Source organism: Nannospalax galili, unplaced genomic scaffold (genome assembly GCF_000622305.1).
Source record: "Nannospalax galili isolate Female #2095 unplaced genomic scaffold, S.galili_v1.0 scaffold1250, whole genome shotgun sequence".
NCBI classification, from domain to species: Eukaryota; Metazoa; Chordata; class Mammalia; order Rodentia; family Spalacidae; genus Nannospalax; species Nannospalax galili.
Window position 1 is genome coordinate 222,499 of NW_008328704.1, and position 23,062 is coordinate 245,560.

General features: G+C 56.5%; 1 protein-coding gene across 1 annotated transcript in view; it reads left to right on the forward strand.

The window, feature by feature from the left end:
- Fasn (fatty acid synthase) overlaps positions 1–17,229 on the forward strand; it is a 17,575-nt gene extending 346 nt beyond the window's left edge. Inside the window, exons 2-43 of the mRNA XM_008828196.3 lie at positions 847–982; positions 1,578–1,730; positions 2,785–2,958; positions 3,122–3,322; positions 3,526–3,648; positions 3,741–3,856; positions 3,950–4,084; positions 4,769–5,231; positions 5,360–5,547; positions 5,842–6,031; positions 6,652–6,746; positions 6,924–7,058; positions 7,134–7,337; positions 7,441–7,556; positions 7,762–7,934; positions 8,007–8,198; positions 8,268–8,348; positions 8,442–8,621; positions 8,753–8,932; positions 9,006–9,209; positions 9,498–9,784; positions 10,132–10,521; positions 10,606–10,770; positions 10,858–10,976; positions 11,056–11,210; positions 11,330–11,533; positions 11,736–11,886; positions 11,985–12,163; positions 12,243–12,362; positions 12,486–12,608; positions 12,691–12,914; positions 13,158–13,359; positions 13,471–13,622; positions 13,732–13,823; positions 14,003–14,154; positions 14,243–14,485; positions 14,709–14,897; positions 15,083–15,307; positions 15,385–15,605; positions 15,727–15,825; positions 16,030–16,281; positions 16,377–17,229. Of these exons, the coding sequence (XP_008826418.1) occupies positions 856–982; positions 1,578–1,730; positions 2,785–2,958; positions 3,122–3,322; positions 3,526–3,648; positions 3,741–3,856; positions 3,950–4,084; positions 4,769–5,231; positions 5,360–5,547; positions 5,842–6,031; positions 6,652–6,746; positions 6,924–7,058; positions 7,134–7,337; positions 7,441–7,556; positions 7,762–7,934; positions 8,007–8,198; positions 8,268–8,348; positions 8,442–8,621; positions 8,753–8,932; positions 9,006–9,209; positions 9,498–9,784; positions 10,132–10,521; positions 10,606–10,770; positions 10,858–10,976; positions 11,056–11,210; positions 11,330–11,533; positions 11,736–11,886; positions 11,985–12,163; positions 12,243–12,362; positions 12,486–12,608; positions 12,691–12,914; positions 13,158–13,359; positions 13,471–13,622; positions 13,732–13,823; positions 14,003–14,154; positions 14,243–14,485; positions 14,709–14,897; positions 15,083–15,307; positions 15,385–15,605; positions 15,727–15,825; positions 16,030–16,281; positions 16,377–16,514 (7,512 nt within the window). The 5' untranslated portion in view covers positions 847–855 and the 3' untranslated portion in view covers positions 16,515–17,229. The remainder of the gene's footprint in view (positions 1–846; positions 983–1,577; positions 1,731–2,784; positions 2,959–3,121; positions 3,323–3,525; positions 3,649–3,740; positions 3,857–3,949; positions 4,085–4,768; positions 5,232–5,359; positions 5,548–5,841; positions 6,032–6,651; positions 6,747–6,923; positions 7,059–7,133; positions 7,338–7,440; positions 7,557–7,761; positions 7,935–8,006; positions 8,199–8,267; positions 8,349–8,441; positions 8,622–8,752; positions 8,933–9,005; positions 9,210–9,497; positions 9,785–10,131; positions 10,522–10,605; positions 10,771–10,857; positions 10,977–11,055; positions 11,211–11,329; positions 11,534–11,735; positions 11,887–11,984; positions 12,164–12,242; positions 12,363–12,485; positions 12,609–12,690; positions 12,915–13,157; positions 13,360–13,470; positions 13,623–13,731; positions 13,824–14,002; positions 14,155–14,242; positions 14,486–14,708; positions 14,898–15,082; positions 15,308–15,384; positions 15,606–15,726; positions 15,826–16,029; positions 16,282–16,376) is intronic.
- Positions 17,230–23,062: the final 5,833 nt, after the last annotated feature.

Genomic DNA, 23,062 nt, shown 5'->3' on the forward strand with positions numbered 1-23,062 from the left:
GTGCGGGCCGGGTGGGACGCTGGGAAGGCCGGGGTGCGGGCCTGGGTGCGCACGAGGCCCGGGGCTCGGCGGAAGGCCTGCATCAGCCAGGCCTCACCCTAGCCGGCAGCCTGGCGCGGGCGCCTGCACGCTGGACCCAGGGCCCGAGGCCTGGGCTGTGCCGGGCCGGTGCTCAGGGACCTGAAGATCGAGCAGAGCCCGCTGCTGCTCGCGGCCGGATTGCAGGGAGTCAGGCAGGTCGCCCGAGGTCTCACCTGCCCCGCACCAGCCGGAGTGGTGGTCCAGGTTGAGTCCTGCTGGGAGGGGCCATTGGCAGGGACCATGTTTCCGTCGGCACCTACTGTACTCAGGCCTGTTCGCTTTGGGTCCTTACCAACCCATGTTCCCTGTGGCTTGAGTTGAGCATGGTTTCCACGGCCCCAGACCCGGATTCTTGGAGCCCCGCCTTTTTTTTTTTTTTTTTTTTTTTTTTAAATACAAGTTCCTGATTTGACCTAGGATGGAACCCGACTGCTAGAGGTCGCATTGTCCCAGGTGGCTCTGGCAAGGCACCTAGTCATCCTAACTCACTAAGACAGAAGGAAGGGATCAGAGCCCCAGAGGTGGCTGGCTGGCCAATGCTAAGGCCTGAGCACCCAGCCATCCTGTAATGACTGGACCCTAGATCTTGTTGGTTTCTGCAAAGGGCTGATTTCAGAGCCCTCGCTCTCAATAGTCAGGGCAGGGCACTCAGGCACCTGTGGATCAGGGCCTATCTTGACCAGATGAGGAACGGTGGCCAAATTGCGGGCACTGTTGCTGTAGCTGGGAAGGAGTGTGGGGCCCATCCTGCTCTCCTTCCTGCAGATAAGAGCCATGGAGGAGGTGGTGATTGCTGGCATGTCCGGGAAGCTGCCCGAGTCAGAGAACCTGCAGGAGTTCTGGGACAACCTCATCGGTGGTGTGGACATGGTCACAGATGATGACCGGAGATGGAAGGCAGGTGAGTGGCCCCTTAGGACCAGGCAACAGGGGCTATTTGAGAGGCTGTGCCCACAGCATGTCCTGGAGGTAGTGCCCAGTAGGCTCCCTGTGCAGCTTTGAGGACAGAGTTAGCCATAGCCAAAAGGACAGGTTACTTGCTTAGGTCCTGCCGTGGAGGAGCTGGGCAGAGGCAGGGGGCCTGGCCCTTCTGGTGTCCCATCTCCAGCCTGTTCCCCACCAGGCAGACAGTGCTCCAAGATGCTGGTTTGATTCTCACACCCAGTGAGTTCTTCTGCAGAGCCACAGAGTGGCTCTACCTGATGGACAAGTGTGAGTCAGCATGGTGGGGCTGGCCTTACCAGCCTCAAACCAGGCAGAGGGTCTCCTAGTCAGGTCAGGGTGAGCAATGGGTAGTCCCCACCAGCCTCACCCCAGCAAGTTTCTGGGACCTGCCCCCATGAGTGTTTTGGGACCCTTGTGAGGCTGGAGTTGCCATCCACCCCTACCTGAGAGTCTTCCCCAAGAAGACGGGCGTCTTGGTTCCCTGGCTTCAGGGGCCTGTGGCGCCCCTTAGGTTCCTCTCTCAGAGAAGAAACCGTCTGCCCTTCCTACAGGGCTCTATGGGCTTCCGAAGCGGTCTGGCAAGCTGAAGGACCTGTCTAAGTTCGACGCCTCCTTCTTCGGCGTCCACCCCAAACAGGCACACACAATGGACCCCCAGCTCCGGCTGCTCTTGGAAGTCAGCTATGAGGCCATTGTGGATGGAGGTGAGTCATGGGGTTATTGTTGGCCTTTCTAGGTGACCGTGACAAGGGCTGAGACATAGTTCGGTAGTAGAGCACTTGTCCAGTGTGCACAAGGCTCTGGGTTCCTTCCCAGCACTGAAAAAGGAAAGGAAATGCAGTGGTAGTGGTGTCTTTTTGGCTTGGAGATATCAGGAACTGAGGAAGGCATGGCATAGGCCTCCTGGCCCTGTCCCCAGCCCTGACCTAGGGCCAATGGCTTAGGAGGCAGGGGCTCTGGGCAGGTCATGGTTTCACAACTGTACACTAGCAGTGTCCCAGGCGCGCCCTGTTACCCCAGTTTCCTCACTCGGGTCTGGCTGGTCTTGAGGTTGAGGGTGGGGTTAATAGCAGGTGGCTCTGCAGGGGCTCGGCCTCTTGGTTTGGTGACAGCCCTATCCCGCTGTCTCCTGTTCCTGAGTCCTACTAATTGAGGCCCAAACCTGTCCCTCCCTTGGGGGTGGAAGGCCACACAGTTAGCCAGTGTGGGGTGGTGCGGGCGTGCTTCTGGTTGGCAGATGTTAGCTAGCCCTGGGCTTCCATGCAGTCTGGCTTGATAGGGAATCATACACATTCCAACCCGGCGTGCAGTATAAGATGGGGGACAGGACCCTGGTAGCCTCCATGGTGAAGGTGGAGGTGAAGATGGAGGTCCTTGCTGTAAGCCTATCGAACTGCCCAAGACCTGTCACAGGCATTGGGCACAGCTCCCTGGGGGCTACTACCACTGCCCTCCTTTGCTTTCCCAGCTCGGACACTTGGCCTTTGTCTCCCAGTAGCTCCTTATCTTGCCTGTCTCAGGGCAGTCTGCCCTTGGCACTGGAGAGCTCATTGGCCAGCAGGCTCTTGAGACCCACCAGTGACACCAGGGGCCAAGGGAGTTGCCTGGGGACAATGCTGTCCTCTGTCCTTCCTATGGCCTCTTATGGGTGCCACCTGACCCAGGCCATAGGGGCGCCCCTCTCACCTCACAAGCTTGTGAGGCCCAGAGCTGAGGCTCCACCCCCAGAACTGGACCTTAACTGCCCTCCCCTGGCAGGCATCAATCCAGCCTCGCTCCGAGGGACACACACTGGTGTCTGGGTGGGTGTGAGTGGCTCCGAGGCATCAGAGGCACTGAGCAGGGACCCGGAGACCCTCCTGGGCTACAGCATGGTGGGCTGCCAGCGGGCAATGATGGCCAACCGGCTCTCCTTCTTCTTCGACTTCAAAGGTAGGCTTCTTCGCCGCCCTGGTGGGTGGCACCAGCATGTATGTCCACCTAGGTGACCTTTCAGACTTCCTGTTCCTGAGGCAGGCCATTGGGGTGCTCAAGGCCAGCACAGGCTGGTGTCTGCCCTGGGGCACCCACACGTGCTCCATGTTCCTTCTCACAGGGCCCAGCCTTGCCCTAGACACAGCCTGCTCTTCTAGCCTGCTGGCACTACAGAATGCCTACCAGGCCATCCGCAGTGGGGAATGCCCCGCTGCCCTCGTGGGTGGCATCAACGTGCTGCTGAAGCCCAACACCTCAGTGCAGTTCATGAAGTTGGGCATGCTTAGCCCTGGGGGGACCTGCAAGTCCTTTGACAACTCAGGTAAGGAAGGGTAGTAGGGTGGCCTGGTGGGGTTGGGGGTCCTTTGGGGCCACTTTGCAGGATCCCACCAGCTCCCACGTCCTATCCCCAGAATAGATAGCATCTTGGCTAATGCTAAGTAGTCCAGCCTTCCCAGTTATCCCAGAGCACCTGGCAGGGCCTGAATTAGACGGAGCCCTGGCTGAGCTGCTGATCTGCCCTAGGGGATGGGTATTGCCGCTCTGAGGCTGTGGTGGTTGTTCTGCTGACAAAGAAGTCCCTGGCCCAGAGGGTCTATGCCACTATACTAAATGCTGGCACCAACACAGATGGCTGCAAGGAACAAGGTGAGTGCAGAGACTAGGAGGGTATCGGGGACAAGAAGGCTCGGGAAGGTGCTGTGTGAGGCCTGGCTCCACACCACTACCCTCTGTCCTAGGCGTGACCTTTCCCTCGGGAGAAGTCCAGGAACAGCTCATCCATTCCCTGTATCAGCCAGCTGGACTAGCCCCTGAGTCTCTTGAATACATTGAGGCCCATGGCACAGGCACCAAGGTGAAAGCCCTTCCTGGATCATACTCCGTGACTGATATGCACTCACTAGAGAGGCTCCTGGCTACACCCTTGACATTGCTCCGTTCCCCGTAGGTGGGTGACCCCCAGGAACTGAACGGCATTGTTCGAGCCCTGTGTGCCTCCCGCCAGGACCCTCTGTTGATTGGGTCCACCAAATCCAACATGGGACACCCTGAGCCTGCCTCAGGGCTTGCAGCCCTGATCAAGGTGAGTAGACTGGGCTCTGGGAGTCAAAGGCCCCTCCTCCCTATTGCTTGGATAGCTATGTGCTATGATCACCACCTTTTCGAGCCCTGTGGCTGTGCCCTGGCTGAGATGGCAGGGAGAGAGGGGCCTGGACTCGGGGGGCGCTTCTCTGTGGCTCCTTGTTCTGAACTGTTACAAAGCTCCTGGCCAGAAGAAACTTGACTGCAGAGAGGATGGGGACAGTTCTGAGGAAGTGTCTAAGCAGACAGGTCCTGCAGAGTGCCTGGTTCAAGGCTGAGAAGGGGACAGTGGGCCAGCATCTGCTCTGGTGTGCCCTCCTGCTGGGTGCCCTACACACCTGCCCATCCATTTGTAGGGACCTTCAGCCTATCCCTGCATTGCGGGAATCTACATGGTGGTCTTGAAGACCCATCTCCCTAGGCTTCTGGATTCTTGGACGTAGGCCTGGCTGAGGGGTTTGTGTCCAGTCCTACAGCCCCTCAACTTGGTAACTCTATACACTGGCTGAAACAGGAGACCAGTGAGGGCACAAGGTGGAGAAGGCAAGGGTGTTGTGCCCAGCACCACAACACATGGGCCAGTGTGAGAGCAACAGGTCGCTGGATGGTCATGTGGGCCCTAGGGAGGTCAGTGGCCACACATTGCTGGACTCAGCTGCCTACTAACCATGTGTTCTGGCTGTAGGTGCTGTTGTCCTTGGAACACGGGGTTTGGGCCCCCAACCTGCATTTCCATAACCCCAACCCTGCGATTCCAGCCCTTTTCGACGGGCGACTACAGGTGGTAGACAGACCCCTGCCTGTTCGTGGTGGCATCGTGGGCATCAACTCCTTTGGTTTTGGAGGTTCCAATGTGCACGTCATCCTCCAGCCCCACACGCAGCAGCCGCCTGCACCTGCCCCCCATGCTGCCCTGCCTCATTTGCTGCAGGCTAGTGGACGCACTGTAGAGGCTGTGCAGGGCCTGCTGGAGCAGGGCTGCCGACACAGCCAGGATTTGGCCTTCGTGAGCATGCTCAATAACATCGCAGCCATCCCTACAGCCGCCATGCCCTTCAGGGGTTACACTGTGCTCGGCGTGGAGGGAGGTGCCCAGGAAGTGCAGCAGGTGTCTGCCACCAAGCGCCCGCTCTGGTTCATCTGCTCGGGTGAGCCCCACCCACTCCACCGTGCGCTCCCAGGCTGGCCCTCAAGGGGGGTGGGGAGAGTGTCCCTTTTTTTGAGGGTCAGGCTGACAGATGGTCATGCTGTGGCCCTGATAAGCTCTCTGGGACAGGGATGGGCACCCAGTGGCGCGGGATGGGGCTAAGCCTCATGCGCCTGGACAGCTTCCGAGACTCCATCCTGCGCTCTGATGAGGCTGTGAAGCCCTTGGGAGTGAAAGTGTCAGACTTGCTGCTGAGCACAGATGAGAGCACCTTTGATGACATCGTGCATGCCTTTGTGAGCCTCACCGCCATCCAGGTAGGTCACCTGGTACTGGGTCCCAAGACACTCATTGTCAAGGTCTTAACTTGCCCAAGAACAAGGAGTTACAGTCACTAGGGGCCATGCTGTATGCCAGAAGGTGTACAACCTCCAACATTTTCCCTTTCTGGAGAAGGGAAGGGCGTCCCAGGAGTCCCCCAGAGAGGCCTAACATGCTGGGTGTGCTGGGCCTGGAAGCTACCTGTGTGTGGTGGCTGCTAGTGGTACTCTGAGACCTCCTAGCAGTCCCAGAGTCTTGTACCATGGTCTGTGTCCTACCCACACCCTCAGATCGCCCTCATAGACCTGCTGACCTCCGTGGGCCTGAAACCTGACGGCATCATTGGGCATTCCCTGGGAGAGGTTGCCTGCGGCTATGCCGATGGCTGTCTCTCACAGAGGGAGGCTGTGCTTGCAGCCTACTGGAGAGGCCAGTGCATCAAGGACGCTCACCTTCCGCCCGGCTCCATGGCAGCTGTTGGTAGGCATTTCCTCAGAGCCCCTGTCACACTTCCTCAGTCGGTACCAGGATTTCTCCCTGGGAGGGCGTTTCTGTCCTGGTGCCTTCAAGAGAGCTGTCTGCCCTTGAGGAAGTGCTGCAGGGGCGTCACACTTCCTCAGTCGGTACCAGGATTTCTCCCTGGGAGGGCGTTTGTCCTGGTGCCTTCAAGAGAGCTGTCTGCCCTTGAGGAAGTGCTGCAGGGGAGGGTCACTGCTCAGTACCTGTGTAGGAGGCCCCAACTCTGCTGAGCCCATGGACCTGAGCTAAACCAGCAGGGTATGAAAACCCCCCACATGCAGGAATATGGGGAGCACGCTTACCCACCCCAGGAGTCCACGGCCCAACCCTTCAGGTGTTGTTTCTGAGGCGAGACTTGGCTCCCTGCCTACACCTCCTCCGTAATGACATCTCCACTTGAGATCAGATGCAACAGGGGGTGAAAGTGCCTTGGAAGGCCAGCTGTCATGTTGTCATGCTGTCTGCCATCCCACCTACACGCCTGTCCTAGGTGGTATCCATGGCAGCACCTCCCTGGTCAGGCAGGGGAGGGTGGGTGGGTGGGGCTTGTGCTGCTGTGAGACCAGCCACTCTGTTTGCAGGCTTGTCCTGGGAGGAATGTAAACAGCGCTGTCCCTCTGGAGTAGTCCCTGCCTGCCACAACTCTGAGGACACAGTGACCATCTCGGGGCCTCAGGTGAGCCCTGCAAACTTCTTTCCTGTGTTTTACTCTGGCTCTGCCTGAGAGGCAAGGCCTCAGTCTGTGCCCACCAAGCTCTCAAGGGTCCAGTTGGTGAGACCTGAGCTGGGTGGACTGTGTAGGGCAGTGCCTAACCCAGTCCAGACCTCTGACCCCTGGTCTTGCCACCTGCAGGCTGCAGTAAGCAAGTTTGTGGAGCAGTTGAAGCAGGAAGGTGTGTTTGCCAAGGAGGTGCGGACAGGTGGCCTTGCCTTCCACTCCTACTTCATGGAAGGCATCGCCCCCACGCTGCTGCAGGCCCTCAAGAAGGTGGGTCCCGGGCTGCTGCATACTGGATCCAAGGGACAACTCGAGTCACCTTGCTCATCCACCTCCTTTGTGCAGGTGATCAAGGAGCCACGGCCACGCTCAGCCCGCTGGCTTAGCACCTCCATCCCTGAGGCCCAGTGGCAGAGCAGCCTAGCCCGCACATCCTCTGCTGAGTACAATGTGAACAACCTGGTGAGCCCTGTGCTCTTCCAGGAAGCACTGTGGCATATCCCAGAGCATGCTGTGGTACTGGAGATTGCACCCCATGCGCTGCTGCAGGTGAGAACGGAGTTGGCTGGGGCACAACAGCCTGCTAGTCACTAGCAAGGGTGGGTGTGGTGTGGGAGGAGGTCAGAGTTCTGTCCTTCTGTGTCCTGTATAGGCCGTCCTGAAGCGGGGTGTGAACTCCAGCTGCACCATCATCCCCTTGATGAAGAGGGACCATAAGGACAACCTGGAGTTCTTTCTCACCAACCTTGGCAAGGTGTACCTCACAGGGTAGGTGTCCCTCCACCATGAGGCTGCCCCAGGAGCCCATGCCTTCCCCCATGAGTGGGACTGGTATTACAAGTGCAAATGGCTGTGGGTATCAGGCTGCCCTTCAGCCCACCTTGGCCATCTTGGGGTCTTAGGGGAGACGGAGATGGGCAGGTGTTTCAGAGACCCCTTGGCCAGGTGTGACACTTTCCTCCTTCTCTACCAGCATTGATATCAACCCTAACATCTTATTCCCACCCGTGGAATTCCCGGCTCCCCGAGGGACCCCTCTCATCTCCCCCCATATCAAGTGGGACCACAGTCAAACCTGGGATGTTCCAGCTGCTGAACACTTCCCTAATGGCTCCAGCTCCTCTTCGGCCACAGTCTATAACATTGGTGAGCCAGGCGTCATAGCAGGCACCTTCCTTCCCAGGCAGGTAGGCTAGCAGTAAGACGTGTTTCTCGCAGATGCCAGTCCTGAGTCTCCTGACCACTACCTGGTAGACCACTGCATCGATGGCCGGGTCATCTTCCCTGCCACTGGCTACCTGTGCCTGGTGTGGAGGACATTGGCCCGCAACCTGGGCTTGTCCCTAGAGGAAACGCCTGTGGTGTTTGAGGATGTAACGCTGCATCAGGCCACCATACTGCCCCAGACAGGTGAGGGTACCCTCAGTAGTGGGTGGGTAGGCCTGGTGACAATTCTGTTCTGACCTTCCTGCTCCATAGGGACTGTACCTTTGGAGGTGCGGCTGCTGGAGGCCTCCCGTGCCTTTGAAGTGTCTGAGAATGGCAACCTCATAGTGAGTGGTGAGTGGGAGCTGGACGTTCATGCAGGCTGGGGGCCTCAGCTCCACCTGGCCTGCCCCGTGCTGAGGCCCTCCTGCTGCTTCCTGCCCGTAGGGAACGTGTACCACTGGGAAGACCCCAACTCCGAGTTCTTCAACCACCCAGAAGACTTGAGCCCCCCAGAGTCTATGCCTGCCTCCCACCTGACCCAGGCAGACGTGTATAAGGAGTTGCGACTGCGGGGCTATGATTATGGCCCTCACTTCCAGGGCATCTTCGAGGCCAGCCTTGGAGGTGGGCAAGAGCACCCCAGAGTCGTTAAATGTGACTTCCGTGGGTTAGCTTCGTCTGCTGGGCCATTAGCCCAGAGGGAGTGGAGTCCCTGGGACAGGTGAGACCAGAGTACTGACCAGCCTCTGCTGCAGGTGAATCGGGCACGCTGCTCTGGAAAAGCAATTGGGTTACCTTCCTGGACACGATGCTGCAGATGTCCATTCTGGGTGTCGGTCAGCAGAGCCTGCGCCTACCCACCCGTGTGTCATCCATCCATATTGACCCCGTGACCCACCTACAGAAAGTGTACTCGCTGGAGGGGGAGACTCAAGGTAGCTCTGGGCCTGGCCTTGTGTACCTGTTCCTCGCTGGGCATTACCCATGCTAACCAGTGTGACTCTATAGTGGCTGATGTGACGACAAGCTTTTGCCTGGGATGCACCGTGTCTGGTGGTGTCCACATCTCAAGAATACACACGACAGCAGCCCCACGGCGGCAGCAGGAACAGCTGGTTCCCATCCTGGAGAAGTTCATCTTCACACCCCACATGGAGACTGAGTGCCTGTCTGGAAGCACCACCCTGCGTGGAGAGCTGCAGCTGTGCAAGGGTGAGACAGTCCTCCTGGGGACCCTACCTTGCCTCTGTGCTGGCACCGCTTCTCTTAGCCTGCGTCTCTGAGGCATCAGACCAGGCCTCTCCAGCATGCCAAGCCCGTTACTATGGAAGTCTGGCGTAGGAGGGGCAGAACCCACCTCGGTGGGCTCACCCTGGCTGCTGCCTCCCTTCTTCCAGTTCCTGTTTCTTTTAGCTATCAGCTCATCCTGTGGACAGGCTGGGGAGGGGCCCTAGGAAGGGCTGGAGGCCTCAGCGACCATAGCCCTAGCTCCCCTCCCAGGGTTGGCACAGGCTCTGCGGACCAAGGCGACCCAGCAAGGGCTGAAGATGACGGTGCCTGGACTAGAGGACCCTCCCAAACAGGGGCTGCCTCAGCTGTTGGCAGCCGCTCGCCAGCTGCAGCTCAATGGGAACATGCAGCTGGAACTGAGTGAGGCCCTGGCGCAAGAGAGAGCCCTGCTGCCGGAGGACCCCCTGATCGTTGGCCTCCTCGACTCCCAGGCGCTCAAGGCCTGTGTGGACACAGCCTTGGAGAACTTGTCCAGCCTCAAGATGAAGGTGGTAGAGGTGGGTGATGAAAAGGTAGACTGACCGTGTGCGTGGGCTCGGCTGTCTGAGACCTGAACCCAAAGCAGGCAGTCGCGCTTAGCGGCTTTCTCTGGTCCTTGTGCTGTGCTCCTTCACCTTAAAAGATCCTGGGATGATTCACCCTTACCAGCCCTGGGGGCAAGTTACCAGAGCGGGGAAGTGAAGGAGTCCTGGGGTCCCCTAGGCTCTGAGCTAGGCCACCACTGACAGAGTGGGAATAGAGCAGGCAACCTTGCACTGAAAGAAAGGGGTTCGTGTTCGGGGCTGTTCACCTAGTTCCAGGTTAAATGTGCTGTGGGCAGATCTAAGATGGTCCTCTACCCTAGGTGCTGGCTGGCCAGGGTCACCTGTATTCCCGAATTCCGGCACTGCTCAACACCCAGCCCATGCTACAGCTGGACTACACAGCCACTGACCGGAGCACCCATGCCCTGGAAGAGGCCCAAACCAAGCTGCAGCAGCAGCATGACGTTGCCTGGAGCCAGTGGGACCCTATGGATCCTGCCCCTAGCAACCTGGGTGGCCTTGACCTCCTCGTGGGCAACTGTGCCGTGGTCGCCCTGGGGGACCCAGCCTTGGCCCTAGGCAACATGGTAGCAGCCCTCAAGGAGGGCGGTTTCTTGCTGCTCCACACAGTGCTCAGAGGGCATGTCCTTGGGGAGACCCTAGCCTCCCTCCCTTCTGAGGCACATCTGGGTCCCAACCTCCTGAGTCAGGTACTGCTGCTGGGCACACAGGGCTGGTGTGAGGGCCGGGTGTGGCTGAGCTGGCTGGGTACTTATAAGACCCCATACATGTAGGAAGAGTGGGAAGGTCTGTTCTCAAGGACAGCAATGCACCTGGTGGGCCTGAAGAAGTCATTCTATGGCACTGTGCTCTTCCTGTGCCGCCGAGCCACCCCACAGGACAGCCCCATCTTCCTGCCCGTGGAGGACACCAGCTTCCAATGGGTGGACTCTCTGAAGGTAAGGCCCTGGGGCCAGGTACTTGCCCTGCCCTGGTCTGAGACCCTCCTAGAGGCCGACCTGACCTGACCTTTCTTTGCCTTGCAGAGCATTCTGGCCACATCGTCCTCTCAGCCTGTGTGGCTAACGGCCATGGACTGCCCCACCTCGGGTGTGGTGGGTTTGGTAAACTGTCTCCGCAAAGAGCCTGGTGGGCACCGGATTCGGTAGGAGAGACTCGACACCTGCCCTGCCTGCCTCCCTTCGCTGCACTTCGGTCCTCCTCATGCCGTTTCGCCCCCACAGGTGTATCCTGTTGTCCAACCTGAGCCGTGCATCTCGCCTCCCCAAGCTGGACCCTGGCTCTGCAGAGCTACAGAAGGTGCTGAAGAGTGACCTGGTGATGAACGTGTACCGTGATGGGGTCTGGGGTGCCTTCCGCCACTTCCTGCTGGAGCAGGGTGAGCCCACTGCTGCCCCACCCCTGCTGGGCTGAGGAGGAGGTCAGGGAGGAGGAGGTGGGGAACTGAGAGCCTGGCCAGGTCAGCCCCGTGGCAGCTTTGCTTCCTGTTGCCCCCAGACAAGCCTGAGGAGCAGACAGCACATGCCTTCGTAAATGTCCTCACCCGGGGGGACCTTGCTTCCATCCGCTGGGTCTGCTCTCCCCTGAGACATGCCCAGCCCACCAGTCCAGGAACACAGCTCTGCACAGTCTACTATGCCTCACTCAACTTCCGAGACATCATGCTGGCCACGGGCAAACTGTCCCCTGATGCCATCCCAGGTACCAGCCAGGATAGGGTCTTGCTGTGACTGGGCGACTAGGGTACTGAGCAGCACGTGCGCTGCGGCAACCCACGTGCGAGGAAGACGCCAGGCTTTGGGGAAGGGTGTGTTAACGCAGCCCTGGAGCCTGCACCCCAAACAGCCTGTCCTGGGGAGGGGGGCAGCAGTACTGACCTGAGACTCACTCTGCCCATCCACAGGGAAATGGGCTGCCCGGAACTGCATGCTGGGCATGGAGTTCTCGGGCCGAGACAGCTGTGGCCGGCGGGTGATGGGACTGGTGCCCGCAGAAGGCCTGGCCACCTCGGTCCTGCTGTCACCGAACTTCCTCTGGGAAGTGCCCTCCAGCTGGTGAGTGGACGGCTGCCGGTGGGGAGTCTGCAGGTGGACGGCTGCAGGTGCGGCCTTCGATGGTGGCTCGGGTGAGCTGATCTGTGCTCTGCCCTCAGGACCCTGGAGGAGGCAGCCTCTGTGCCCGTTGTCTACACCACTGCCTACTACTCATTAGTGGTGCGTGGGCGTGTACGGCGTGGGGAGACGGTGCTCATCCACTCGGGCTCAGGCGGTGTGGGCCAGGCAGCGATCGTCATTGCCCTCAGCCTGGGCTGCCGTGTCTTCACCACTGTGGGTAAGGTCCTTCCCCTCCCTAGCCCTCAGGCCTTCCTGAACCCCATGCTCCAAGCTCACCAGGGCCCCTCCTCTGACAGGCTCGGCTGAGAAGCGGGCATACCTCCAGGCCAGGTTTCCCCAGCTTGATGACACCAGCTTCGCCAATTCTCGAGACACATCTTTCGAGCAGCATGTGTTGCGGCACACGGGTGGCAAGGGTAAGTGCCCAGCCTCCTTAGGCTGGGGCCACAGCCTGAGGGTCGGGTCAGGTAGCCAGTCTGGCCCTCTGGACTGAAGTGTGGGCTACGCGACATGACCAAAGGACCCGTTTCCCACCACAGGGGTTGACCTGGTCCTCAACTCACTGGCAGAAGAGAAGCTGCAAGCCAGTGTGAGGTGCCTGGCTCAGCATGGCCGCTTCCTGGAGATTGGCAAATTTGACCTTTCTAACAACCACCCGCTGGGTATGGCCAGTAGCCCTGGGGGTAGGTGTGGGGCTAGGCTTGAGGGCTGGAGTGTCTGTCTGAGCATGGCCCTCAAACCCAGGCATGGCCATCTTCCTGAAGAACATCACTTTCCATGGGATCCTCCTGGACGCGCTCTTTGAGGAGGCCAACTCCAGCTGGCAGGAGGTGGCGGCACTGCTGCAGGCTGGCATCCGTGATGGGGTTGTGAAGCCCCTCAAGTGCACGGTGTTTCCAAAGGCCCAGGTGGAGGATGCCTTCCGCTACATGGCTCAGGGGAAGCACATCGGCAAAGTCCTCATCCAGGTGAGGGAGGGCCTCAGGCACCCGCCTTGGCTGTGGCTTGAGCAGCTTTTTAAAAAGACATTTGGTGGGTGTGCCTGCCAGTGCATGTGTGGAGGTCAGGAGACAGCTCACACAGGGGGTCGATTCCTTCCGGTGCATTTCAGGGGTTAACTCAGGGCATCAGGCTTGGCTGCAAACACCTTTACCTGCTGAGCATCTTGCCAGCCCTCAGGTAGCTTCTGAGGCACTGCTGCCTGCCTACAGGTGCGTGAGGAGGAACAGGAGGCTGTGCTGCCTGGGGCTCAGCCCACCCTGATTTCTGCTATCTCCAAGACCTTCTGCCCAGCCCACAAGAGTTACATCATCACTGGTGGCCTGGGTGGCTTTGGCCTGGAGCTAGCCCGGTGGCTTGTGCTGCGGGGGGCCCAGAGGCTTGTGCTGACTTCCCGATCTGGAATACGCACAGGTAAGCAAGCAAGAGCACCTGGGGCAGGTGGTGGTGCAGGCCTCTCTGCTGTGGAAGGCCTGCAGCCTCTCCTCTTCCTCCGGCCCAGCCTCATAGCCCTGTGTCCCACAGGCTACCAAGCCAAGCAGGTCCGAGAGTGGAGGCGCCAGGGCATACACGTGCTAGTGTCAACCAGCAATGTCAGCTCACTGGAGGGGGCCCGTGCCCTCATCACTGAAGCCACACAGCTTGGACCTGTCGGAGGTGTCTTCAACCTAGCCATGGTGAGAAGCATCTCGGGCCCTGGGTACCTCCAAAGCCTGAGACCATGGGTAGCCCACTTGTGTGGGGTGGGGCCCCAACTGCAGCAAGTGCCAAAATACCTCCTCCCAGGTCTTGAGAGACGCCATGCTGGAGAATCAGACTCCGGAGCTCTTCCAGGACGTTAGCAAGCCCAAATATAGCGGCACTGTGAACCTTGACAGGTGGGCAGCAACCCCCCTCCCTCATGCATGCAGCCTTTCTGCATGGTCCCACCTATTCTGGTTTCTGCTGGATCCGCGGGTCTGGCAAGGCAAGGGTGAGCCACTTGTGGCCTTCTCTAGACTGCCCTGGGGCGGTTCTGGGCATGCTGGCTGTCAGAGAGTGACACACACATCCACAGGGTGACCCGGGAAGCCTGCCCCGAGCTGGACTACTTCGTGGCCTTCTCTTCTGTGAGCTGTGGGCGTGGTAATGCTGGACAAGCCAACTATGGCTTCGCCAACTCTGCCATGGAGCGCATATGCGAGCAGCGCCGGCACGATGGCCTTCCAGGTGGGCCTCTGCTCAGCCCACCCCACCCATGGTTTCACGCCCTCCTTACTCCGCAAAGCACCCTGCCCACTGACTCCCTTGCCCACAGGCCTCGCCGTGCAGTGGGGTGCCATCGGTGATGTGGGTATCGTTCTGGAAGCCATGGGCACCAATGACACTGTCATTGGTGGCACGCTGCCACAGCGGATCACCTCTTGCATGGAGGTGCTGGACCTCTTCCTGAATCGGCCTTATGCGGTCATGAGTAGCTTTGTGCTGGCTGAGAAGGCTATGACTCGTGGTGATGGTGAAGCCCAGCGGGATCTGGTGAAGGCCGTAGCACATATCCTGGGTGAGTCTACTCTCTAAGCCAAGACATGAGGGTTGTGTAGTCAGAGTGCTGGGGTGGGTACTGGGCAGGGTGGTTGGCAGTGATGCTTGTGGGTGCTGTGACTGTAGAGATGGTGTTTGGGGAAATTCATGGACCTGTCCTGGGCCCAGCATTCCCAGCCTCCGCTGGTACCTTCCTCCCGTACATCCCCTCCTAAACAATGACCAGTTAACCACCGTGGCAGGCATCCGCGACCTGGCAGGTGTCAACCTGGACAGCTCGCTGGCAGACCTGGGCCTGGACTCGCTCATGGGCGTGGAGGTACGACAGATCCTGGAACGTGAACATGATTTGGTGCTGCCCATGCGTGAGGTGCGGCAGCTCACGCTGAAGAAGCTACAGGAACTGTCCTCCAAGAGTGGCACTGCCAGTGGTGCGTACCGAGCAGCAGGCTGGGGAGGGTCCTGATGTGTCCTAGTAGGACGTCCAGCATCGGAATCAGTGACACTGTCCCCTTGTAGAGCACTTGGGGTCAGTGCTCTAGCCAGGTGCTTAGTATATGTGTGCATACCACAGAGCCCATGTGCCCAGGCTAGCCTAGCATGTCTGTCCTCACAGAGCGGACAGCCCCCAAGCCCAACAACATGGCCCCGAAGCAGGCACAGCTGAACCTGAGCACCCTGCTGGTGAACCCGGAGGGCCCTACCCTGACACGGCTCAATTCAGTGCAGAGCTCTGAGCGGCCTCTGTTCCTGGTGCATCCCATTGAGGGCTCTACCACCGTGTTCCAGAGCCTGGCCGCTAAGCTCAGTGTGCCCACCTATGGTCTGCAGTGTACCCAAGGTACCTGGGCATATGCATGAAGTGGTGCTTGCTGCCTCATCCTAGGCACCTTGCTGAGCCCTCTTCTCTCATTACAGCGGCACCTCTGGACAGTATCTCTAATCTGGCTGCCTACTACATTGACTGCATCAAGCAGGTGCAGCCTGAGGGGCCCTACCGTGTGGCAGGCTACTCCTTTGGGGCCTGTGTGGCCTTTGAGATGTGTTCCCAGCTGCAGGCCCAGCAGGGCCCAGCCCCCACCCACAATAGCCTCTTCCTGTTTGATGGCTCACATACCTATGTGATGGCCTACACCCAGGTGAGAGCTGGGCCGGCAGACCTGAGTGCTCTACTCTGCACCCTGGCTTTGGTTGGGCCTCCAGGGGAGGGTTCTGGTCACCTCCATCAGTGCTTGCTATAGCAGCCCCTCCTCCCGACAGAGCTATCGTGCGAGGATGACCCCCGGCTGTGAGGCTGAGGCCGAGGCTGAGGCCATCTGCTTCTTCATACGGCAGTTCACAGATGCAGAATACAGCCAGGTGGGCCAGGAGACACCCCAGAGCAGGCAGGAAGGCAAAGCCGAGAGCTGAGAATGGGGGTCTTTGTACCTTTGACACATGGACTGGATCCTTGATGCTTTTTCAGAACCCCATCTCCCCAGTGGGAGGGGTGGGCTGTGGCACCATCCCATCCTGTCGTTACCTCCGTCCCCATTCCCACCCACTCAGCACTATTCCCTGCAGGTGTTAGAGGCCCTGCTGCTACTGAAGAACTTGGAGGAACGGGTCGCTGCTGCTGTGGACCTCATCACCAAGAGCCACCACAACCTGGACCGCCGTGAGCTGGGCTTCGCTGCCCTGTCCTTCTACCACAAGCTGCGTGCAGCTGAGCAGTACAAGCCCAAGGCCAAGTACCATGGCAATGTGACTCTCCTTCGGGCCAAGACTGGTAGTACCTACGGTGACAACCTCGGTGCTGACTACAACCTCTCTGAGGTGAGTAGGGCAGGCAAACGGTCACTACAGGCAGGGTGGTTGATGGTGGTCATGGGGTGAGACGAGCATGTCCCACTCACCACCCTCACCTGCAGGTGTGTGACGGGAAGGTATCTGTGCACATCATTGAGGGTGACCACCGCACCTTGCTGGAGGGCACTGGCCTGGAGTCTGTCATCAGTATCATCCATAGCACCCTGGCTGAGCCTCGAGTGAGTGTACGGGAGGGCTAAGCCCTGCCCACCTCAGTGCCATCCTCCACACCTGCCACCAGAGATGCTCCAACGCCCACCATGCCCTGCATGCAGGGACTGGGGAGGGTCCTGCTGGTGGGACCTCCTGCCCCAGTGGCCCAGCACCACCTCTTACCCTGGTGGCTTCTAGAAATAGGACCATCATGTGTCCCAGCCACCCCAGTGGGGTTCCCAGAGCCACTGACTTGGAGACACCCTGGTCTGTGAAAAGTCAGTGAGGGCCAGCAGGAGCCAACCTGGGCTTTCTCTAATGTGGGATTTGCCACATTGGTGTTTCTCCATTAAATTCTCATATTTATTGCATTGGTGGGAAAGACCGCCCCACCCAGGGCTTGCTCCAGAACTCCTGGGGTTGCATCTTGGGGCAGACTTCTGGGGGAGCACCATGCTCACCATACACAGGCTGCTGGCTGGAGCCCCCTTTGACCTGCCCCTGCCCACTGCAGGGCCGGGTATGGAGAGGACTGGTCCCCAGGGAACAGGACCCCAGCAGACACTGTAGCCCACAGTCCTTGGTACCCAGTACCCCCCACCCCCACCCCGGCTGCACCCATGATGTAGGGCCAGCCTCGACCCTGCGGACCGCACCGGGCATTGACTGTTTGTATTTGTTTTCCAAGAAGAGATTCACATTGCTGCTTGGGTTTTGGAATTTACTGCAACTGTCAGTATAAAAAAAAATAGAAACTGTCTAGATGGTGTGTCGTTTTTACAGTAATGTGGTAAAATGCTGTTTTTGATGCTCTCCCCCTCCTCACAATTAAACACAGGAGCGCTGGCCTCTACACAGTTTATTTCTCCCATCCCTGACCTGGGCCACACAGATTCCACCACCACCTGACCAAGGGAATTCTCAGTGCGCTCCTTGGTGCTTAGAATAAGGTGTGGTTGGCCAGGTCCCCGGGGATGGAGCACTCCAAAAAGATGTGTGCTGATGGGTGTGTTTCAGTGTGTTAAGCTCTGGGGCCTGCAAGCTGGAAACCCAGAGGGGCTGGCCAGAGACGGGTACTGCAGCGTGGGCGGGACGTCTCCTGAGGGCATCAGGTCATCCGTGGGTGCCAGCCCCTCTACAGAAAATTCCAGTAGTGCTTGGGTCAGTGTGAAAAGCAAGTCCCTGGAAACTAGCGAGGGGCTAGTCTGTGCAGAACTGAGCACATGTGAACAGGGAGTGGAGGCTGGGTGGGTGTGAGGGGTCAAGAGATCCCTCACTGAATGTGGTACGCACCCAAGGGCAGCCAGCCTTGATGGGTGAGCTTCTGGTAAAGCCATGCTGGACCCTGCAAAGCTGTTTGGTGGAGAAGGTGGTAGCGAGGGCCAGCACCAAAGGGGTCGGGGGCCTAGCTGAGTTTCGGGACAGCTACCAAAGGGGAGCTGTGCCGAGGAGGCAGCAGCATTTTTTGTGCACGGGTAAGATGTTGTGCCCCCACATCCTAGAAAACTTCCAAGAGTGATAGAGCGCAAGTAGGGTGCTCAGAAAGATGCCTACACCTATATCATGTGCTTACAACACTAGAAAATTAAGCTTCTTGAGAATAGAAAGGAGGATTCTGATAGAGTTAAATACAAACACCTTAAAGGACCAAGGTTTCCAATAGTGTTCTGTGCCACAACAGAACCTACCCAATAAGACAGCAGCATAGGGTGCAGGCCTAGCAAGTGGAGGCCAGCCTGGGTCATATGCATTCCAGATGCTCAGGAGTATTAGTAAAAATAGGGAAGTCGGGGCTGGAGAGACGGCTCAGCAGTTAGGAACACTGGCTGTTCTTGCAGAAGACCCGGGTTCGAATCCCAGCACCCACATGGCAGTTAACTACTGTCCGTAACTCCGGTCCCAGGGAACTGACAGCCTCTTCTGACTTCTGTGGGCACTGCACGGCACGGGTGCACTTACCTATATGCAGATGATACACGCGCACACATAAAAAATAAAATTAAAAATAGGGAAGGTAAAGGGAGAAGTGTGTAAAATTGTGGAAATAGTACCAGCCAGGCGTGGTGGCGCACACCTGTAGTCCCAGCACCCGGGAGGCAGAGGCAGGTGGATCTCTGTGAGTTTGAGGCCAGCCTGGTCTACATAGTTCAGGACAGCTGGGGCTACAAAAAGACAAAAAAAAGTACCAAGTGAGGGTTCCCAGTACGCACCATTGGTGCAGAGCCTGCAAGGGACATGAGATTTTTTTTATTAATCTTTTTCTTTAAATTTTTTATTTTATGTGCATGAATGTATTGTCTGCATGTATGTTGAGTGCACCCCTGTGTGCAATGCCTTGGAGGTCAGAAGAGGGCTTTCGGATTCCCCTGGAACTGGAGTTAAGGACGGTTCATAGCCGCCTTGTGGATGCTGGGAATCAAACCCCGGTCCTCTGCAAGAGCAGTCAGTGCTCTTAACCGCTGAGCCATCTCTCCAGCTCCGGAACATGAAATTGTCTCTTTGATACAAAGTCTCCCTGTTGCCCCAGCTGGCCTGGGCACATGAGATTTTTTTTTTTTTTAATGAACAGGCTCAATGAGATACGGGATTACATGGGTAATTTGGGAGTCCCAGGGTAAAAGGATGGGCCAGCTTGAGAGAAAAATGGTTCTTCCCTACTGTGCACATAAGCCCTGCTTTGAGTCCCCAAACCTGGAATTTAAAAAAAGGTTGGGAGCCTCATTTGCAAACTTCGTAGGCTAAGGAAACAAACTCCAAGCTCTGGGAACATGAGACTACATACCAAGGTCCGGTCACAGTCAAACTGCTAGAAAACCAATGAAAAACAAGTGCCAGCCTGGTCTATGTAGCCAGTTCCGCTGTATATTAGAAGCAGGAGCTTTCTGCTTATGAGAAGGTAAAACGTCTCCCTCAGCTCCCTTGCTAGGAGAATGGAGCTAGGTGTTTCACACACACAGTATGTGCACATATACCAAATGAGGACATGGAGATAAAGCCGAAGGTTATGTGATGTGAACTGCTGGTTCTTGTTTACCCATCAATGTCCAGGGCATGGGTGAGGGAAGCCTGGAGGTGCCCATGGGCACAGCCAGAAAGCCCCAATCCCGGGCCTGCTGTCAGCTGGGCATGGTAGTTTGCAACCGTGATCTAGTACTTGAGGGTCTTAGACAGACTGGAGTGCCACTAGTTCAAGGCCAGCCAGGGTATATAATGAGACCCTGTCTTGAAGGCCTAAGTGAGGCGTGGCCACTCATGCATATAATCTCAGCCCTTTGGTTTCTGAGGCAGGAAGATTGCCCCAACTTTGGGGCCAGACCTTGTTTAAAAGGAGTCGGGTATGGCTCAGTTGGAGTAACACTTGCCTAGCATTTCTGAGTTCCTGGGTTTCATCCCCAAAGGGGGGAGAAAAAGAAGGGAAGGAAAAAAGGCGAAAAAGAAGCGCTCTCTGGCCAGAGCCAGCAGGGGACAGCCTAGCAGGTCAGAATGGTAGAGAACGGACTACCAAACCCATAGAAGGAACTGCCCACGCCTGGAGGGGCCTCAGCAGCCATCTCTGATAGGCTGTAGCAAGGAGCTCACCTCCTCCCTATCTTTGGTACAGGAAAGGCCTACGGAGACCTGGGATACACAGCACATACACACACACACACACACACTCTGCCCAGGGTCAGAGTGATGTCAAAGCAACTGCAACTCCTCCAGCCCTGATCCAAAGAAATGCAGATCCTGGGGCTGGAGAGATGGCTCAGTGGTTAAAAGCACCAGCTGCTCTTACAGCCTGGGTTCAGTTCTCAGCACCAACATGACAGCTAACAACCCTCTGTAATTCCAGTTCCAGGGGATCTGAAATCTTCTGGCCTCCTTGGGCATTGCGTGACATGGGTGCACTTACAAACATACACAAGCTGCCGAAGGGGAAAATCAATCAATGGTCCCACCCAGTTGTGAAATCTAAAACAATGACCGGCCCAGCAAATTATCACTATCTGCGCAGTAGTGGCACTTTTATCTTGGAGGTAACCAACAGCTGTCTGATTGGAACTTAGGGCTGCTCAATGGGAGGGAACTCGTGTGTGGTACTGTAAACATAGTCAGGTGCACATGGCTGGAGAGGTCATAGATCTATAGAAAAATCTATTTTTGCCACATCCCTAGACCAACATAATTTCTTACTTTTTTCTAAATATGCTTCCTCATATTTACAGACAAGTACCTTTCAGCCCTCATCAAAGAAGCTGCTTTTTGCAACAGACAGAGACTATTACAGAGTTCCAGAACTGGTCATGGTGGTCCACACCTTTAATCCCAGCACTACAGAGCAGAAGCAGGCAGGTCTGTGTGAGATCAAGGCCAACCTGGTCTGTATAGGGAATTCCAGGCCAGACAGGACTATATATCAAGATCCTATCTCAGTAAATAAAACATCTCAAAAACAAGCAATGTGATAGGGATTGCATTGGAATTCATAGATCAGTTTGGAGAGAATTTGCATCTTAGTCATGCTGAGTCTTCTAACCCATAGGTACCCTGAAGAAGTGACGGACAGACAGAGACACATACACCAGCATGCTCACAGGCTTTCCTCCCCAAGACAAGGCCCTTCTTTCTTCAAGCCCTGTTGTCCCAGGACCAATTTCTTGCCAAGCTATTGATAGAGCCCAGGACCTAGCATGTGCTAAGCCAGTGTGCACTGCTGAGCTGTGCCCAGCCTGTTATATACATATGTGTGCGAGGCTTCCTGGATGGCTTCTGTGGGCATTGCTCTGTACACATAACTATGCAGTCCATGGGGCCATTTCACCCATTCTGGTATAGTAGGCAAACCATTCCTTCCTGTGCTTCTGTTTTACATATATGGAGCTAAATCATCTTAAATATTCCCCTATGTACACTCAGAACTGCTGGGGATCTACCAACCGAGCCCCACCCCAGACTCTATGGTTCTAGTTGGTAAAACCTTTCTTTTCTCCTCCATTATTGAGCCCAGAGTTTTTCCTTCCATAGTTGGTCTCTCCTGTCTGAAATCACTACTCAGGACCCTCTCTCTGCTAGGACTGTTTCAGTCTTACCATGCTTATCGCTGGCCACTAAAGCCTGTGGTGCTGACTGCTTTAGCTTTAATCCTTTTTTATTTGCTGGGGTTGTAAGTGCACACCTCATACTGTTTAAATTCTCCCTCCTTCCATCTCCCCACAGCTTTCTATTTATTTTATGGTAATGGGGCTGAAACCCAGGGCCTCCCGCTCCTTAGGTGAGCTAACCCAGGGTTGTATCCCAGCTCGCTGGCTGCTTCTCTCCCTCAGAGCTCTGGACAGCCCTAAGCTGCCTCAGTCAGTCAGCACTGATTGATGCTTGTTTTTGTTCTTCCAATCACGCCAAGCCTTTCCTGGTTCTTGAAGATTTAAAAAAAATTAAACCCAGCCAGGCATGGTGGCTCACACCTTTGATCCCAGCACTCGGGAGGCAGACGCAGGTGGATATCTTTGAGTTCGAGGCCAGCCTGGTCTACGTAGCGAGTTCCAGGCCACCTGGGGCTACAGGAAGACCCTGTCTCAAAAAGACCAAAAAAAAAAAAAATTAAACCTGGCTGTTTGGGGTATTAGACTGCAAGACTCATATTTAATGCCTTGGTTTAGTAGGTCTTTCTCTTACCAGAGCAAAGTGGTAAAGGGCCCTCAGCCTTGCTGGTCACCTAGGCAGGGAGGCCTCCAAGGTGGGAAGAGATCTCTATTATGTTGGGTTTTTTTTTGGGGGGGGGGCTCCCTGGAGCTCCAGCTGCCCTGGAACTCACTATCACTAAGTAGACCAGGGTGGCCTTGAACTCAAGAGATTCACCTTCCTCTGCCTCCTGGGTGCTGGGATTGAAGGTGTGTGCCACCACGCCCAGTCCACCCCATTACTTAAAAAGAAATGATTATTTTGCCTTAATATATATTTAAGTGCAGCCATGTTGTGCAATGCCTGTGGAGGTCAGAAAAATGTATCAGATCCCCTGGAAATGGAATTACAGACGGTTGTTAGCCACTGTGTAACAGAGCTCAGGGCAACCACAAACCAGAGACCACTCTGGCATCCATCAGTGGGTGAATGGAGAGACTTACTTCAGAACATTTGATGATGGAACATTGCTCAGTTATGGAAAGAATGAGCTGTGAGTACCACAGACCACAAATGGGCACAAGCCAGGGTTCCATGTATATAAGGCCCTAGAAAAGTACAGCACATCAATAGTGACAGGAAACAGCGAGCAAGTGTCAGGTAAACTGGGTGGAGGAGGGGCACACGGGGATTTGCGGGTGGTAATAGAAACTTCAGTTACCTGGATGTGAGGGTTTCACTGGTATGTATATACATATCTGCAGACATGTAATTATCACATTACATTGCACTTCAAAAATATTAATTATACCTCCATGAAGCTATTTAAGAAGAGATTTATAAACAAAATAATAGTCAGTTAGACCCCTAAGCACATAAAAAAGATGCTCAACCTCTCATTATAAGGGCAATAAAAAGTGACAGCACAGCAAGCATCATTCCTTACCCATCACTGACACAAACTCCCAACGTGACACAGTGCTGTGGAGGCTGTGGG